The sequence below is a fragment of the Lathyrus oleraceus genome, chromosome 4 (genome assembly GCF_024323335.1).
Source record: "Lathyrus oleraceus cultivar Zhongwan6 chromosome 4, CAAS_Psat_ZW6_1.0, whole genome shotgun sequence".
In the NCBI taxonomy this organism is placed as follows: Eukaryota; Viridiplantae; Streptophyta; class Magnoliopsida; order Fabales; family Fabaceae; genus Lathyrus; species Lathyrus oleraceus.
Window position 1 is genome coordinate 674,133 of NC_066582.1, and position 20,920 is coordinate 695,052.

Below are 20,920 nucleotides of genomic sequence, written 5' to 3' on the forward strand. Positions count from 1 at the left end.
CACAGCACAATCCAAAGATATAAAGGAATGAGTCGCACCTGTGTCAATAATAGCTACAAAAGGAAAGCCATTAATATAACACGTACCTCGGATCAAACGATCATCTGCAGAAGTCTCAGAACCTGATAAAGCAAAAACCTTGCCTCCCGACTGATTCTCTTTCTTCGGCTTAGGACACTGTGGACTGATATGACCCACCTCTCCACAGTTGAAGCAAGTCACAGTCTTCAACCGGCACTCTGCAGCCAAGTGACCACCTTTTCCACACTTGAAACACTTCTTCTCATTACTGGTACACTCATGGATACGATGTCCAGCCTGACCACATCTGTAACACTTAGCAGGGGCACTAGAGTCTCCCCCACTAGGTCTCCTCATCCCACTCTGTCTCTGGAAACCCTTGCCAACTGCATACGGTTTTCCACGATCATTCTGATTCTTGCCTTTCCTATCAACCCTCTGCTGATAGCTCTCCGCTCTGGCCTTGGTATCCTGTTCAAAAATTCTGCAACAGTCGACCAAGTCAGAAAACACTCTAATCCGCTGATACCCAATAGCCTGCTTAATCTCGGGACGCAACCCGTTCTCAAACTTCACACATTTTGAAAATTCCCCAGTAGCCTCGTTATAGGGAGTGTAATACTTCGACAGCTCTGTGAACTTAGCAGCATACTCAGTAACAGACCGCTTGCCCTGCTTCAATTCCAAGAACTCTATCTCTTTCTTTCCTCTGACATCCTCTGGGAAGTACTTCCTCAGGAATCTCTCTCTGAACACCGCCCAAGTGATCTCAGCATTCCCAGCAGCTTCCAACTCAGTGCGGGTAGCAACCCACCAATCATCTGCTTCCTCTGACAGCATATGCGTACCGAACCTGACCTTCTGGTTATCGGCACACTCAGTCACTCGGAAGATCCTCTCGATATCCTTCAACCACTTCTGAGCACCATCTGGATCGTATGCTCCCTTGAACATTGGAGGATTGTTCTTCTGGAACTCACTCAGTTGACGAGCAGCTCCCATTCCCACAACATTCGGATTTCCTCCAAGTACTCCAGCTAGCATACCCAGAGCCTCAGCAATCGCAGCATCGTCTCTACCTCTTCCAGCCATCTCTATTCTGAAAACCCAACAAGCTAAAACAATAAGTACTGATAGGGTTACACAACACCTATCCCGTACAGGGGAAACAGAATAATTACGACTCGACTCGACCGACTATGCTCTGATACCACTAATGTAACACCCTTCTAAAATACCCCAACAATTAATTAAAATAACAAAACATAAATCAGAGTAAATATGCAATTCAAGGGTGTCACACTTGACACTTCACACCATTTTCCAAAATATTCTGTCATGCTCATTTATTTAATCAAAATAAAACATTTGCATAATACGCAGCGGATAAAAACTAACAACATTCAAACCATGTAACACATTACATGTAAAGTTGTTCAACAACCAAATGAAAACATAGTAAAACATCCCATCCCGATGTTACATCTACCAGAGTATGACCCACTAAGGAACTACACTAGACTCCAAGGACTAGCTTCTACTCAATCACTGCTCGTTACCTGAAACATAGTTGTAAGGATGAGTTCCTCAATCGATATAATAAGCATTATAGAATATCATGTAATGCTAAGTAATTTAACACATATCATCACCCTAATCAAATTACACATTCAACAACGGCAACATCAACTCATAATCATAATCATACTCAACACCAACACAAAACAACACGTATAATATTGGAATACATCCATTCATATTATACGCCATACATACATTATGCAATGAGACTCCATGCATGCGGTACCGACTATTCGTGAACATATAGTTCAACCTCACCGATCAAATCCAGATACGGCTACCAAGCTCACTAGTCCCACTCATTTGAGACCTAGTGACTCACTCACTAATTCCTCACCATGGGAATTAGCTACCACCCCAAGGGCCATGATATGCACGCTAATCACCTAGCATGCAAACATCAACAACAATCCACAATACTCACTCACTAATTCCTCACCATGGGAATTAGCTACCACCATAAAGGCCACAATATGCAAGCTAAATCACTTAGTCATGCAAACATCAACAATCATCCACAATGGACATATGCTCACACTCTAAGCCATAAACAGTCCATTCATAATTTCATACATGATAGATACATTCACAACATTATGCATACCATCGTACATCATCAACATATTATCACAAAAATCATATCATGTCATGCCAATTAATAATCACAGTATTAGCACACTCTACTAATACCTACACTGCTCCAAACAACGGGAAACGATCCCTACTATATCATACATCAGCTAAATTACATTACTCAGCTGAACAACCAAAAACTGCACAACAACGGCACAGAAAAATCACAATTCTGCCCATACGTGTATTGCCTAGTCCCATACGCGTATGGCTCCTTTCTCAGCCAATCCCATACGCGTATTGCCTAGCGTCATACGCGTATGCTACGCGTACCACATCCTCATACGCGTACCAACAGAGACCAAACCACGTTCAAAACATCATCTTCCTCATCCATACGCGTATGGACTCCCCCCATACGCGTACCACTCACAGAATACGCGTAATGCACGCGTATGGCGCGTATCAGCGCCTATTTCCTCCCTACCAGGCCATCTCATACGCGTATTGCCTAGTGCCATACGCGTATGACCAGAAACAACATTTCCAGATCTGCTATGGGTTTTCTCTGCTACGTGATTTCTCAGATCCAGCCTCCCACAGTCCAATTTTACACAGTGTTCGTTCATATCATCTAACACGAATCATACCCTATTCAATTTCACAAATTCTAACATTATTCCATCTAATTCTTACGAATTTCTCCAATTATAACCCATATTTCGTTCATCCAATATTTCACAAATTTCAGCATACATCATTCTAATCAGAGTCAAATCAATGGTTTATCACTACCCATTACATATTATCCCATAATACCCATTAAGCGATGATAAACCCCCCTTACCTGAGTTAATCCGACAATTGATTCTTTGACCCTCAAGCTTTTCCTTTCTTCAACCCTTGTTCTCTTGCTCTTTTGCCCTTTTCCACTTTTGAGTCGTTTCTCTGTTTTCACGTGAAAACCTCTTTTTACCAAATGGGACCTTTTCTAATTCCAACTTTTATTCCAATAATAATAATTATAATCCAATAATAATAATCCCAATAATAATCCAATTATTTAATTAAATTAATAAATATACTATTAACTTAATTTAAATAATTATCATATTTTATCGGGGTGTTACACTTCTATCAGTAGTCAACGCTACAATCTCATAATCCTTTAATTTTCGCATGTTAGGCATGATTTATTTCATAAACTTAACATAGGAAGACATCTGTGATAGAGCCTCTGTGAAACAAACATTGATGTGGAGCTTTTTCAGTTATTCCAGAAATGTTTTAAATTGGGTTGCTACTTTTGCCTTTGTAAGCCTTTGCAAAAATGGGATAAGTGCCTTATAGGAATGAGGAACAACATACGGTTCCTCCCTATCTTCCTATTCAACAACCACCTTCTCAAGTGATGTTGGTTCTCTTTTTCTTCCTTACTTTTCTCACCAGGACCCTCAAATTGTTACCACTTATGGTTGTTACAACATTTATTTGCCCTTTAGGGTTAAGGCTCGGTTTACCCTTGAAAGGTTCCAAAAGAGACATATGATGGAATTTTTGTTGTTGAGCAAATTGATAAATTTAAGTCTCCAGCATCTTAGTGTGGGTAACTATGGAGTCTACTTTGGATACTAGTTTATTCATAACTTCACTTATACGCATATTATGAGTTTTGAATTCATTATTCTGTTTAGTCTGACATATGATGAAATTTTCCATCATTACTTCCATATTGGACTTCAAAGGGGTGTTGTCACCTATATGTCCCTGGAAACCAGAAGGACTAGGATTCATTATAAATTAGGGAGAATTATTTTTTATAAAAAAATTGGGATGATCTCTCCACTCAGGATTATAGGTATTATAGTACGTGAAATTATGCTCTTAAGTGAACAAATGTTGGATCAGATGCTTAAGCCAATGTGTTCAACATCTTAAAACACAATTGACAAATAAGATAAACAAGATGATAAATCATAAAGCAATAAATGAACACCAAGAATTATTAACCTACTTTAGTGCAGACAACACATACGTCTAGGAGCTTCCAACCCAAGAAAGGAAATCTACTATTTAATAGAATTAGTACAAAGTATCTTAGATGAACAACCTCATGTTTAATGTCCCTCTTCTTAAATTTACCAGTGTATTTCTATTTATGAATCTCCCTAAATATGAGAACCCCTCTCACTTTATCTCAATCACTAACCATAATGATCACAACAATAACCAAAATATTGAATATTAAATTACAACCCAACTAACAAACCAAGCTTTATCCCTTTAGATAAGAATGAAGTCACTATAGTGGTGCACATACAATAACACAAACAAAGACTCAAACTATAAACCACAACACACGGATCTTCAATATTTGCACACTTTAAATGTTAGGTTTGAGTCTCCTTAAATAGCCATGGTGATTTGGTTTTTATTTGTTTTCAACAACCTCTAAAATGATTTGATTTGTTTGAACTCAAATTTAAATCTCTAACTGATTTGATTTGATCCTTTTAATCAACCAACTAAATCTAGTAAATGCATTGCTAAAAGATAGCAACAAATGTGATTGAAACACAACCAGAAAAATATGCTTAGAATAACATCCATCAAGACCTGCTGATTATAGTCATATGTTGCACACATGTTGGAACATCTAGTCCTACATGTGTCTTTTATTCACCAAAACATCTTGTATACTCCATTTTTTTTTGCACAATGCAGTCAATCCAAAAGGAACAACAATCTCCTCTTTGACAAATTTTGGCAAAATACTTTCAAAAAATTATAAGATGTGCATGGGTAAATCTTCAAAAGATACCACAAACTGAGCATCATAAGCATACCACAAATAAACACACAACGCAAACAACAACAGTAACAGAAGTAGCACAAACTTAGAAATACATGTAATATAGTTGCTACAAATTAAACACAATGCTCCCATACAACCATGCATGCACAATCATGCATGCACACATTCAAAGTCAGTAGTAGTCAGTCAAAATAAACCACTACACATCAATCATCAAAACATCAGAACATCAGAACATCAGAGTTCACACACATAGTCAGTAGATCAGCTCACACATGCTCAAAGGTCATATGCCTGGAAATATGCTCTAGCATGTGAGCGCACATGTTAAACAATGCTCCACAAATAAAGTTAGTAGTTAGGTTACTCATAACACACACTACTACCACTACTTGCCCTTTTCCCCACAATTTGGAAAAGGTATTGAAAAACGTAAACTAGATAAGATGGTATCAAATAATTCATCCAGTTTCAATCATTAGGTGCATAAGAGAGACTCATACATTGTTAGTGGCAACAATGGAGTAGTTAGAACCATGGTTAAAATGCAGAAGTCAAAATTATTACAGACCTACAAAAACAAGCCTAAAAGGAAAAGCTTGATGACATCAATCTTCAGAGCTGGATTCTTCTTCTTCACCTGAGGATTCTGAGCTGCTAGCTTCTCCATCACTAGCAGATTTTTCTTCCTCTTCCTCTTTGCCGTAGCTTTTTCTTCATCCTCAACATCCTACTCCTTGGTCATCATTTTGATCAATCCATCCACATTCTTCTTCCTCATGGTACTTGCAATAATTTTCTCCTGCAGAGCTTTTGATACTTCAATTAGCTCAAGTAACACATCCTTTCTTGTGGCTTTGGAAACTAGAGAAGAATTTCCACCAGCAATTTGACATTTATGCTTTACCATAATGTTTGGAACACGTGTCCCCATAAACAACTTCTTATCTAGGGCCAGAGGCCTAACCTTTTTGTTTGGAGTTTCTTGAGGATGCAAAACTTCAGGATGTTGATTCAAAATTATTTCAGATAATAAACATGGAAAAGCTATAGGTAGATTTACTACAAAAGAATCAACATGCTTCATGGTCTAGTCAAACACATGTTCTCCAAATTTTAGCTTAGACTTGGTTCCAATTTGAAAGATCAGTTTGGCCAAGGAAGAAGTGATGCTTGAACTGTGATTAGTGGATACCCAATTTGTTGCACCTATCATGTCCAGTACTGCATAGTTCACACTCAATTTACCATAAGAGAGTAACCTTTTGTTGGGTCATTTCTTTACTTGTCCAACAGTGATTTTCTTAGCAATCTTGTCAATGGAAGGAACTTTTTCAGACCCTACTGACTTGCTTCTTCCCAAATACTCATTAATAATGGAAGGTTAAAACTTAACACATTTCCTCTAACATACACCTTCCTATACTTCTAACTTCCTTCAACATTGAAATCACTAGATAGGTTAACAATGAACTCTTTAATCAGTTTCTCATAGAAAGTTCCAATGTTAACACAAATCTTCATTAACCCATCATCCTTTAGCAGATTCATGATCTCTTTCCATTCATGAACATCTTTTATCAGCTCTCTCTTAAGAAGCAATTCTTCTTTTACACACATACCTCCACTTTTGCATATTTTTTTGGAGTGGAATGAAAAGTTGTCCAAGGAAGGTGATAGAATGTTAATAAAAAATACTTTTCCTCCAATCTTTCTCCTAGAAGAGGTCACAATGTCTAGGGCATTTGCTCCACCATCTTTCTCAGACTCACTTGATTGAACAAATTTTCTTTTAAGAGATTTCTTCTCAACAGTTTTCTCTTCAACCTTTATTTTCTTGCTCACAAGCTTCCTTTGAGGAGTTTTCTTCTTCACAATTTTTATGCTCTTCATGAAGTTTTTGGGAGAAACATCTTTCTTTTTCTATTTCACGCCATCAACCATTGACCTAGCTATACTCTTCATTACTTTAATACTAGGTGTCATACCCTAAATTTGGTCATTCACTCTATTCATGTCATTAGGTCAAGTTGCTTTAGGATTCATTTGTCTAGTCCATTTCATCCATTTCCATTTTGGTCATTACATCATAGTTAGCATGTTTGTCATAAAGAGGATAACTTATGAGCCAAGTATCCATTTTGACCTAATCCTGGGTCCTTTTGTTTGGTGACTTGGTTCCACTCTTATCATTGTTATCATTAGCAAAACAATTAAGTATTTCTAATAAGGCATGAATGACATCTCTTATGGTACATGACATTTGAAATAAATTTAAGACTTGTGAATGTAGATACTTCAATTTCGTGCAAGGATTACATTTTTGTCAGGTATACAAAGTATTACTACATCTACGAGGAACATGTTTGTTACAAGTTCTCACATGATACAAGTTCATTTATAAGCCACTTGACATTTAAGCAAGGCCTGAATCTATTGGGTTTAAAAAACCACGTTTCTTCTTTATGCCAAGCCATACAACCTGTGAAAGCATGGAAAACCTAGTGAGTAACCAATGTTCAAGACCCGTGGAAGCAACTTGTGACACTAAAATTGCCAAAGCATTGAAAGAAGTCGAATTTCTTCTCCATATACCATTGCCTCGGATGCTTCCATTCCTCACCGTGGTGCCTTTCTTGCAACACAAACATAAGTAAGAAGCCAAATGGACATCAATTGTCAAAACAGGTTATGTTGAGCAATACTAAAATTTTCCAAACATTAAATAAGAGCCAAATGAATATCAAAACATCAAAGAATGCAAGGCAATTATGGAAAGATTACAAGCCCATTTCATTCAATCATTTTCATCATCATAAGTCATTACCATTTTCAATATCAAAACAAAAACCAATTGTAGTTGTGGCAACCCAGTTAACTAGGAGTATATGATACCACATCAGAACAACAATTGAACCAAAAGCTTGAGTTATTGAGTACAAAAAAAAGTGCTTTTAGAAATAAACAATATTTTATTCCTTAGAATTAAGTGACAGTTAAAAAGAAGTGGACTATGTACAAAAAAAATATAACCAACACCAACCATATCCCAGTAGGTAAAATCTGTTGGAACAAGCACAAAAGCTTGTATGTGAATCAATGGAGGTGATGGATAATTTTGGTGAAATTGGAGGATTGGGGAAGATGAAGTTTAGAGAGAATAGAGATTAATTGAGAGGGTAAAAATCATATGGAATTAATTCATTCAACATGTTACAAAATGTATATATAGTGCCTACTAACACTAAACAAAGTAACAAACAAAGCTAAACAAAAACAGCCTAAAAACAAAAGTATTTTTCTGGTTTTCCTGCAGCATTCTGGCAGCTTTTCCAAATAGCTTCTCAAATAAGCTATTCTCCAAACATGCTTCTGATCATAGTTACATTGCATTTGACTTATATAACATCCAACACACCACCTTAAGTCAAATGCTCGATGTTCTTCATCCCCAACTTCACCACGAGTCGCTTGAAAACATCGTTTGTAACCGATTTCGTCAACAAGTCCGCGACTTGGTCTTCACTTTTGCAGTAGCTTAAACGTAACTGTCCAGAACTCACCAAATCGCGCAAGTAATAGAACCTCATCTCAATGTGCTTGCTTCTCCCATGTGTTATGGGATTCTTAGCAAGGTTGATGGCTGAAACATTGTCCACCACCAACAAAACTCCCTCTCTTGTGCAGCTACCCAGCTCACGCAACAGATTCACAAGCCACACAGCTTGGCATGCACACATCGAAGCTGCAATATACTCCGCCTCGCAAGAAGAGAGAGCAACCACCGACTCCTTTCGAGAACACCAAGAGATTGGTGCACCGCCGAACATAAAGACATAACCCGCCGTTGATTTTCGATCGTCTTTATCTCCGCACCAATTGGAGTCGGTGTATCCAAGTAAATTACAACTTCTGCCCGTGTCACTTGCCGGAAACAAAATTCCACAGCCAAGAGTACCTTTCACATAACGAAGGATCCTCTTAACCGCTGCCAAGTGTGATACCTTTGGCTTTTCCATGAACCTACTAGCAATACCGACACTAAACGCCAAATCAGGCCGCGTATTGCACAAGTAACGCAATGATCCAACCAATCTCCGGTATTGAGTTGGATCCACATCTTGCTCTTCCTCACTCTTGGATAGTTGTAACTGTGCCTCTGATGGAGTTATGGCAGCATTGCAATGCTCCATATCACACCTCTTCAAGATCTCCATTGCATACCTTCTTTGATGCATGAGCAGCCCCAACTTTGTCTTTTGGAACTCTATGCCTAAGAAGTATGTCATAGCACCAAGGTCACTCATTTCAAATTCCCTCATAAGCTCTTGCTTGAACTTTGAAATGTATGATTCACAACTTCAGGTAATCAACAAATCGTCCACATATAGACAAAGAATGATCACCCCTTCGCTAGCACCCGTTTTCACATACACCCCATGCTCGGACACGCATTTCTTGAAACCAATATCGTTAAGAAAACCATCTATGCGTTTGTTCCAAGCTCTTGGAGCTTCTTTCAAACCATAGAGTGCCTTTCTCAACTTGTAGACTCTTGCCTCTTGGTCTTGAACAACAAAACTCGGTGGCTGTCCCACATACACCTCTTCATCCAATGGACCATTCAAAAATGTCGATTTGACGTCCATTTGATATAACGGCCAGCTGTTGGTATTTGCAATCGCAACAACTAACCGGATGGTTTCATGCCTTGCAACTGGTGCGAATACCTCATAAAAATCAATGCCTTCCTTTTGCAAAAATCCTTTTGCCACTAATCGAGCCTTATGCTTGATTATCTCACCTTTCGGATTTGCTTTCACCTTGAAGACCCATTTCACACCAATTGCCTTTTTACCTTTCAGTAAATCGACCAACATCCAAGTATTGTTTTTCTCAATTGATTCCAGCTCATCCTTCATTGCACTCATCCATTTTGGATCGCTTAATGCCTCCTCCGTATTCACCGGTTCAGATTCGGCCATTAAAGCGAAATGGATGAGATCACCATCATGATTGATCTCGCTATCACGGAATACCTCACAATCTCGGAGTCTTTGAGGCATACCTCTCTGCCTCGTTGGTCGTCTACTCGTTTCACCATCCTCCGTTGCGAATGGTTGCTGTCGAGGATCATTAATAGGCTGGAAATTCAAATTTCCTCCCAGGAAATCGATTTTTGGGCCTGAATTTTGACTTCCAACAGCACCAGGGGGCTCTGTCACGGGCTGGAAATCGATTTCCTGTACAGAAACAACAGAAATTTTACTGTCAAACGTCCGAATTTCGTCCACAATCATGTCCCGACTTACCACAATCCTCTTGCTACTCATATCAAACAATTTGTAGCCTCCGGTTGGATGATATCCAACAAGTAACAACTTTTCACCCTTGTCATCAAGCTTCTTTCTAAGTTGTCCCAGAATATGTTGAAACGCAACCGAACCGAAAACGCGCAAGTGACTCAAACTCGGTTTGAATCCGGACCATACCTCTTCTGGAGTTATCTTTTCCAGCTTCTTTGTCGGACACCTATTCAACAAATAGGCAGCTGTAGATACCGCTTCAGCCCAAAGCTCTTTCGGTAAATCTTTGCCTTTTAACATGGTTCGTACCATGTTCATGATTGTCCGATTTTCTCTCTCCGCAATGCCATTTTGTTGTGGAGTGTAGGGAGGCACCACCTCACGGATTATCCCCTCATCATTGCAATAGCTTATAAACTCATCGGATGTGAATTCACCACCACCTTCCGTTTTGAGAGTTTTGAGCTTTTTATCGCATTGGCACTCAACCATTGACTTAAACCGTTTGAACACTTCAAACACCTCATCCTTCCTCTTAATGAGGTAAATCCACAACTTCCTACTAAAATCATCAATAAACGTGACAAAGTATCGATTGCCACCGTATGAATTGACTTGCATCGGTCCGCATACATCGGAATACACCACCTCAAGGTGATGCTTGGTCCTATGACCCGCATCCTTGCTGAAATTACTCTTGTGTTGCTTCCCGTGAACACACTCTTCACATATTTCAGCTGGAACATTAATCCTTGACATCCCGGACACCATACCATGTCTTTGTAACGCGTCGAGATCACGAAAGTTGAGATGACCGAGACGGTAGTGCCATAATCATTCCTCACGACTTGCAGCAATAGCTAAGCACCTATGCTCCATAACTTTCAACTCAATCTTGAAAGTTCTATTGGCAACCATAGGAGCCTTAAGGATCAAAACTCCATTTTGGTCCAAAACGCGCAATACTTTGTTTTCCATGCGAATTGTGTATTTCCTTTCAAGTAATTGGCCAATGCTTAAAAGGTTACACTTAATTCCAGGAATGTAGAAAACGTCCTTGATCAAGGAATGACCACCATCCCTCCTCATGATCAAGACATCACCGACACTGTCGGCCGCTAAAGTCGTATTATCCGCGAATCTCACTCTACTTCGCGTGGCTTGATTGATCTTCACGAACCAATCTTTTCTACCCGTCATATGCGTCGAATAACCAGAATCCAAGTACCACTCATCACTACCTTGGACTCCATCTCGAACCATTACTAATGCGTTTTTCTCCGAACGCATTTTCTGCACTTTTTCTGCACTGCAGTAGTTGCTGTCCAGCAACTTTCTACTACTGTCCATGTCATTATTCTCCTCCGTAATCACCACAAGAAGTGTGCTATCATCATCCACTTCTTGCCTAGCAACCTTAGCTTCATCTGAGTCACTCTCCTTGCGCTTGAAACGACAATCTCTTGAGAAATGTCCAAGCTTTTGACAATTGTAACATCTCTTGGTACTTTTTTCGAGCGGCTTGTAGTTGCCTTGACTACCATCCTTGGAGGTTCCTTCTCCTCTTTGTTCTCTTGAATTTTGTGGATCTTTTCCACCAAAATTCTGGAAATTCTTCTTATCTCTAGAAGACCATTTCCCTTTCGATCTCTTATTCTTCTCATTGAAACGAGCTTGCAAAGCCACTTCCGTTTTTGCCTTATCGTTTCCTCTTTCATCCATCCTTTGTTCATGAGCTTCCAATGAACTTTGTAGTTCATCCTTCGTCATGGTTTTGAGATCCTTCGATTCTTCAATCGCAACGACAATGTTGTCGAATCTTGCCGTTAAAGAACGCAACACCTTCGACACAATGTTTTCCTCCTAAACCGACTCACCGCAAGCCTTCATTTGATTCACCAAACGCGTCACACGCGTTATGTAATCGTTGACCGTTTCCTTCTCTTCCATTTGGAGTAATTCAAACTGCCTCTTGTGAGTTTGTAACCTCACCACCTTCGCTTTGTCAACTCCCGCATACGCCTTCTCGAGTATATCCCAAGCTTTCTTCGCCGAGTCACAATCACCAACCTTTTCGAAGTTGTCTTCATCGACGCAAGAATGTGTCGAGAAGAGAGCCTTGTAGTCTTTCTTCTTCTCTTCTTTGTGAGTGGCTTGTTGGGCAGCTGTAGCCTCTTCAACAAGAGGGGTAACATCGGTAGTAATCACATCGAGCACGTCTTGGTAGCCAAACAAAACTTTCATTTGTTTGCACCATTTGTTGTAGTTCTTTGAATCAAGAATGGGAAGATTGGTGGGGATCTTGTCGTTTGAAACGGACATTGTGTGATAAGAGAAGACAAATCAATTGCTACGTCTGTATTTTTATTGAGTACAATTTTGGTCTTTATACATATGAAGAAACTTTTGATATTCTAGGAAACATAATTGTAAATACTATTAACTTGTCTACTGTCTCTTGACCTTCCAAAACTCTCCATTTAACTTATTAATAAAACCTATTAATTCTAACATTAAAGTTTATTCAACAAAACTCCTCTGTAAACTTAAATGTTTCTTCTATTCATCATCCCTATCAATTTCTTGCCTCTGTCGAATATTTCTTTTGATAATGGTTTTGTGAAAATGTCTGCTGCTTGGTCCTTACTTGCTACATGCTTCAATTCGACATTTCCTTCCTTCACGTGTTCTCGAATGAAGTGGAAACGAACGTCAATGTGTTTGCTCCTTTCATGGTTTACTGTATTCTTTGCTAACTCAATTGCTGACCTGTTGTCAACTTGTATTATTGTTGCATCTTTCTGCTCTAGCTCCATTTTACTCAACAATCTTCTGAGCCATATTGCATGACAAACACACCAGGATGCTGCTATATATTCTGCTTCACATGTCGAAAGTGTTACTATTGGCTGCTTTTTAGAAAGCCAAGTGAATGCAGTATTTCCCATGAAAAACACATATCCAGAAGTGCTTTTTCGATCATCTATGTCTCCGCACCAATCACTGTTAGAGTAACCAACCAACTTGTATTTCTCTGAATTCGAGTAAAACATCCCAAGTGACACTGTTCCTTGGATGTACCTCAGAATTCGCTTCAATGCCTTCCAATGTGTGTAAACTGGCTCCTCCATGAATTGACTTACAATGCCTACACTTAATGAGATATCTGGTCTTGTACATGTGAGATAGCGAAGACTTCCTACCAAACTTCGATATTTGCCTACTTCGACTTTGTTCCTGGTTCCATTGGCGTCGAAGCCGGATTACAGCTTTCCATCTTATATTTTTTCAAGATTTCTTTTGCATATTTTTCTTGTGAGATGAAGATTCCTGTTTCTTCTTGTCGAACTTCCAGACCAAGAAAGAATCTCATCAGGCCTAAATCTGTCATCTCGAATTCACGTGTCATTGTGCTTTTGAATTCTTCTATCATCTGATCATTACTGCCCAGAAAAATAAGACCATCAACATAGAGAGCAACAAGTAATACATTCATTCCATTTTTCTTCACATAGAGGGCATGTTCGTACGGGCATTGCTCGAACCCGTTCTCCTTGAAATATGTGTCGATACGTGTGTTCCATGCCTGCGGTGCTTGCTTCAGCCCATATAGCGCTTTCTTCAATTTCAGTACCTTCTTCTCTTCTCCAGCTTTCATGTACCCGAGTGGTTGTTCGACATAGACTTCTTCTTCTAGTACACCATTCAGAAAAGCTATTTTGACATCCATTTGAAATATTGGCCATTTGAATTGAGCAGCTTGAGATATGAGTAATCGAATTGTCTCCATTCTTGCAACAGGTGCAAATACTTCGTCATAATCAACTCCTGCTTTCTGTCTGTATCCCTTCGCAACAAGTCTCGCTTTGTATCGTTCTATTTCTCCTTGAGCGTTCATCTTTTTCTTGAATACCCACTTTACACCAATGGGTTGACTACCTTTTGGCAATTCAACTAGCTCCCAAGTGTTGTTGTGGATAATCGCCCTCATCTCTTCGTCCATGGCACTTTTCCACTTCTTGTCTCGTACTGCTTCTTCAAAACTGATGTTTTCAGCATCTGCCAAAAGACATACAAGGTGCACTTCACTTGTCGAATCATACAGATCTTGCAACCTTCGCATTCTGGGTTGTGTAGGTTCATCTTCACTGTCAGAATCTCCAAGTTTTGTCGAAATGTTTGGTGGTACAGCGACATATGATTCTTCAACTTCGACAACAGCTTCTGTCGAACTGTTCCAGTCCCACTTACTTGCTTCGTTTATTCGAACGTCTCTACTCACTATCACTTTCTTTCATATGGGATCAAATAGCTTGTACCCTTTTGTTTTCTCATCATACCCAATGAGTATGTATTTCTGACTTTTGTCTTCAAGTTTCGTTCTTCGTTGATCTGGTACGTGTGCATAAGCAACACTTCCAAATACTTTGAGATGAGAGACTGTTGGCTTCTGTCCGCTCCACGCTTCTTGTGGTGTTTGATCTTCTAACTTCGAATGTGGACATCGATTTTGAACATAAATGGCACATTGTACAGCTTCTGCCCAAAATTCCTTTGGCATGTTCTTGCTTTTAAGCATTGAACGAACCATGTCAAGGACTGTTCGATTCTTCCTTTCAGCCACCCCATTTTGTTGAGGTGAGTATGCTGCAGTTAGGAATCTCCTTATACCCTGCTCTTCACAATACTTCATAAAAGCTGTCGAAGTATACTCACCACCTCTATCAGATCGAACTGCTTTAATGTGTCTGTCGGTTTCCTTCTCCACCTTTACTTTGAACCTTTTGAACACCTCGAATGCTTCAGACTTTTCTTTCAAGAAATAAACCCATGTCTTCCGTGAGTAATCGTCGATAAAGGAAATAAAGTACCTTTTGCTACTGAAGGATTCTGGCGTGATTGGCCCACATATGTCGGTGTGAATCAAATCAAGGATATGCTTAGCTTGATATTCTGCCTTCTTTTAAAATGAAGTTCTTGTTTGTTTGCTAAGCACACATTCTTCACAAAACTTTCCTTCATAATCCATATCTGGTAGTCCATGAACCATGTTCTTTTTCGCCAACCTTCTTAAACCAGCATGATGTAGATGACCAAAGCGTAGATGCCATAGTGACGCTTTGTCTTCGACACTTACTTGTAAACATTTTTCTCGAACGTTTATCAGATTCAGTTTGTACATTCGATTTCTCTCCATTTCGACACGAGCAATCAGATGCCCCAGCTTGTCCTTCAAATACATTATCCGTTCTTTCATAAGTATCGAATATCCTTTTTCTGTAAGTTGTCCCAAACTCAAGATGTTGGTCTTAAGATTTGGTACATAATAAACATCTTGAATTGATCCAATCAACCCATCCTTTTGCAAGTAACGGATCGTTCCCTTGCCTTCGACCTTCACTTTCGATGCATCTCCGAAAGACACATTTCCATCTTCAATCTTTCTCATTTCTTTAAACAAGTGTTTGTGACCACACATATGGTTACTTGCTCCTGAGTCAAGATACCAAACGTTGTCATTTGTGTTGATCTCATTTTAAGCCATCAAGAGAAAACCTTCATTTGCTTCAGCTTCCAAAGTTAGATTGGTTATTTCTTCTACCTTCTTTTCGATTCGAAAATCTTTTGCGAGATGTCCCACTTTATCACAGTTATAGCATTTGAACGAGTTGCAATCCTTCGCATAATGACCATACTTCCCACACTTGTAGCATTCAAAGTTGGAATGGTTCAACCTACCACCTTTTTGACCACGTCCTCTGCCATGCCAATTTTGCTGGATCGACTGTCCTCTCTCGAAGTTGCTGCCTCTACCACTTCGACCATTGTCACGTCCTCCACGACCACGTCCTCTTCCTCGAAAGTTTTGAGAAAAAAATACCTTTTCGTCTTTGATTTGCTCCTTGGTTTGATTTGCGTCCTCTACTCCTTCTTCCTTCTTTTTCATCTTTCGTTGTTCGTGTGCTTCGAGGGAACCAGCGAGCTCTTCGACTGCAAGCGTCAAAAGGTCCTTCGACTCTTCTATTGCACACACAATATTCTCAAATTTATCTGTTAAAGAACTCAAAATCTTTTCGACAACTCGTGCATCAGTTACTGTTTCGCCATTTCTGGTGAGTTGGTTCACCATCTTTTGTACACGCGTGATGTAGTCAGATACATTTTCTGACTCCTTCATCTGCATCCTCTCCAATTCGCCACGAAGAGTTTGGAGTCGAACTTGCTTTACTCGATCTGCTCCTTTGAACACTTTCTCTAGCGTGTCCCACGCCTCTTTCGACGTAGTCGAACTGGCAATCTTTTCGAAGCCTGATTCATCAACAGCCCTAAACAGCATGTATAGTGCCGTTTTATCCTTCGATCGTGTCTCTTTCAACGCCTTGTTTTGAGCTGCCGTATATCCCTCAACATCTGTTGGTTCTTCAAACCCATCTTTGGTTACCTCCCACGCGTCTAGAGATCCGAGAAGAGCTTTCATTTGGATACTCCAGTTTTCGTAATTTAACTTCGTTAGCCGTGGCAACGACATTTGATTCATCATGTTTGCCATTAGCTCTGATGCCAATTTGTGATAAGAGAAGACAAATCAATTGCTACGTCTGTATTTTTATTGAGTACAATTTTGGTCTTTATACATATGAAGAAACTTTTGATATTCTAGGAAACATAATTGTAAATACTATTAACTTGTCTACTGTCTCTTGACCTTCCAAATCTCTCCATTTAACTTATTAATAAAACCTATTAATTCTAACATTAAAGTTTATTCAACACATTGCAGCGGAATAGGATCGGAACCAATGCTCTTGATGCCAAATGTTGGAACAAGCACAAAAGCTTGTATGTGAATCAATAAAGGTGATGGATAATTTTGGTGAAATTGGAGGATTGGGGAAGATGAAGTTTAGAGAGAATAGAGATTAATTGAGAGGGTCAAAATCATATGGCATTAATTCATTCAACATGTTACAAAATGTATATATAGTGCCTACTAACACTAAAGAAAGTAACAAACAAAAGCTAAACAAAAACACCCTAAAAACAAAAGTATTTTTCTGGTTTTCCTGCAGCATTCTGGCGGCTTTTCAAATAGCTTCTCAAATAAGCTATTCTCCAAACATGCTTCTGATCATAATTACATTGCATTTATATAACATCCAACAAAATCAGTTACTTACATTTGATGATACCATAATTTCATATCAAAACCATTAGTTAATAACAACCGACAACAATATTAAAACTACTGATAAAAATGAGAGAAAACATGGGAATGGCAATATACAACAATAGCGGGTAATAATAATTTTAAAGAAGGGTCCTATGGTTGGGACCTTTCTAATACTATAATCAATTTTAAAGAAGCATCCAATGGGATAAAGGAAATTCTATTTGAAGCATATACGGATACCAAAGTTCCTGACCAAACTACAAATCTAGACGACCAAATGTTTACTCAATATCCACAGGGATAAGAGATGCAGGAGCAGCAAGACCATGGAAAAATTAAGAGAAAATAGTGTATTTACATGTTACATATAGGTGCACGTAAAGTTACCTCGTCATACAGCTTTGAAAGCATCTCAGGACGAGAAACAATCAATGCTGCTAAGCATTTAGCTGCTGCTCTGCGAACCTTCCAACTGGCATCTTCATCATCAGTATATTCATTCGCACTCTCGCTGGAAAATAACATTGCATACATGACATGATTAACAAGAAAAATATTGTGCAAATATGAATACCATACAGGTAACCAAGTGAACCGAAAAGGCATAAGCCACATACTCATCCTCCTCCTCTTCATGACCTTCATCGTCAGTATCCTCCTCCATGTTGTCAGTAAAGTTTGGGTCATAACTAAGATATGCTAGTGCCAGATGAAGAATTTCATCACAGTAAACAGAAATGTCCCTTGGACACCTTAGGAGAAAGCTTTCTAGAGCCTACAGCAAAATTTTGACATTATTAAATACATAACCTATAGTGTGTCATAAATATACAGGCAATCATTTCATAATACAAAGTTATGGATAATAAATAAATATAGCACCTGCAAACTTCATCATTTTCTGAGGCAGTAGTACAATAGTTAATTAGGACTGGAACTGTATCTCCAAATCGGTAGTCAACTGCCCGACTGAAACACCAAATAGTTCAAATCTGTTACTCACATATATTTGGTTAAGCTTGTACATAAGACAAAAGTATAAATCAGAATTCATCTTTTTCATCCAATAGAATAATGTAATGCTATTAAAAGTTATACCTGTGCCACCAAATCAGTGTTCTCTACAAGATCTCTTGAAAGGTGAACCTATAACTCTTAAGTCGTCGTCGTTTAATCTTTCGGTGAACGATAGGATGCCACGTGGAAGTCCGGCGTGTTTTTTGGAACCGAAGAGATTGATTGGGATATGATGAAGTTCATGTAGATAGCATGATTACTTATGGAGCTACTTTATGAAGAATTCAAGATGGCTTTTGAAAGAGGACATTGCAAGGTTGAAGTTCATGTAGATAGCATGATTATTTATCGAGCTACTTTACAGGAAATCAGGAACATGTTGAATTGAGATTGGGAGGTGCATGTAGACCATATGTATTGAGAAGCAAATAGATGCGCTGATGGGTTAGCCAAACCGAGTCCTAACCACGAGATAGGAGTCGAATTCTATCAAGATTGTCCTTTGGAGGTTTATCATGTGTTTAATATGGATCGTATTGCTCGTCTTGTTTTAGTTTAGTTTGTCTTTTGGGCTCTCAGCCTTCCCATCTATAAAAAAAACATGTCATCTTTAGGATTCAAAGAGATTAAAGTAGACTAGTGCATATACCTCAAGGTCAGTAGGAGCAACTATTTCTTTCTCATATTTTGATGAAATATTATTTGTTTCTAATGACCTTGGTATCTTGTGTGAGACAAAACGAATATTAGATTTCAGAAATGCATCTTCGAACGCACATTGTCTTGAGTCAAAACTGTAAATGATAATGAAAATAATAAACAGTAAATTCTGTTTTCTCTTTGTGCTAACTAACTTTAGGGGTTAGTTAGAGGTTGTTGAGAGGAGTTAGTTAGGATCTAACTACTTGTCTTAGCTATATATAGTAGTCCTCTCTATTGTAATAATTGAGATTGAGAATTACATTTCATCTTTGATCACATACAACTTCTCTTCAAACTTTTCCTTTCTTTTGGTTATGGAGTTTCAGCTCATTGTTGTATGTTCACATGGTATCACAAGCCTGTGATTCTGCTTTCTGCTGCGATTTTTCTCAATCTTCTTCTTTCTATCCAACTTTTCTGCAGCCTCTGCAACTTTGTTGTTTCTCATCATGTCATCTTCAAGCTCTAATAGCAGCGATCATGGTGAATCTGCCTCAAGAAACAACAATAAAAGTTATCAAAATGATATCCTAAACCCTTATTTCATGCATCCCAATGAAAATTCTTCTTTGATTCCGGTTACACCATTACTTTCCAATAACAATTATCACTCTTGGTCGCGTTCCATGGCCATGGCTCTTCGTTCTAAGAACAAATTGCATTTCATCAATGGTGTTTTACCACAACCTTCTGATCTTGATCCAAATTCCATAGCTTGGGATAGATGCAACACGATGATCATGTCTTGGATCAAGAATGCTATAGAAGTTGAAATTGCTCAAAGTATTCTTTGGATGGAGAATGCTGCTGATATGTGGAATGAGCTCAAGGAGCGTTTTTATCAAGGCGATGTTTTTAGAATTTCTGATATCCAAGAAGAAATATGCACATTGAAACAAGGTGATGCTTTTGTTTCTTCATATTACACAAAACTGAAGATTTTATGGCAAGAACTAGATAATTTTAGACCTATTCCTGCATGTGACTGTGATACTACTTGTCTTGCCATTACCAAGATTCGTGCTTACAAAGCTAGTGATCAAGTAATTCGTTTCTTGAAAGGGTTGAATGATCAATACTCTGCTATTAGGTCACAAATAATGCTTATGGATCCTCTCCCTAGCATTTGCAAAGTATATTCCTTGCTTGTTCAACAAGAAAGACAAGCTAATCTTCCCATTGATGAGTCCAAGCTTTTGGTCACTCCATCTTCTGATCAGCATCATCGTGATACTCAGTCTAAATCATATTTCAATATGCGTGGTAGAGGCATCACTAGAGGAGGTAGATCTTCTGGTGGCAGGGGCAGAAATAATCGTGTTTGCGCACATTGTGGCATGTCTAATCACACCATTGATACTTGTTTTAAAAAACATGGTTATCCTCCTCATTGGAAGCATGAAGGTGCAATCAATCAATGCAATACTGCATATGATAGACCTGAAAACACATCAGGATCTGATATTGAAGCAAGTGCACCAGCATCTCATGGTTTGGCTTTTACACCAGAGCAACATCAAGCATTGCTAGCCTTACTTCAAGGCTCATAACACTTGCAATCTCATACCACTAACCAGTTAACCTCTCAAACTAATCTTGGATCAGGTACTATTTGCACTATCCCAAATTCCTTTCATGCTGCATCATTCATATTAGATACAAGAGCAACTGATCATGTTTGTTTTACTCGTGAATATTTTCAGTGTCTTAAGCAAATTAAGCCCATTACCCTCA

The 20,920-nt window shown here is 38.8% G+C and overlaps 1 protein-coding gene across 1 annotated transcript; it reads right to left on the reverse strand.

Moving 5' to 3' along the window:
- Window positions 1–7,292: 7,292 nt before the first annotated feature.
- LOC127138246 (uncharacterized) lies at window positions 7,293–19,086 on the reverse strand. The gene is made up of 5 exons (XM_051064652.1): window positions 18,566–19,086; window positions 18,350–18,436; window positions 18,085–18,242; window positions 17,855–17,978; window positions 7,293–7,625 (listed from the first exon to the last, which is right to left on the reverse strand). Exons 3-5 carry the CDS (start codon window positions 18,129–18,131, stop codon window positions 7,407–7,409), a joined length of 390 nt encoding a protein of 129 aa, XP_050920609.1. The 5' UTR covers window positions 18,132–18,242; window positions 18,350–18,436; window positions 18,566–19,086; the 3' UTR covers window positions 7,293–7,406.
- Window positions 19,087–20,920: the final 1,834 nt, after the last annotated feature.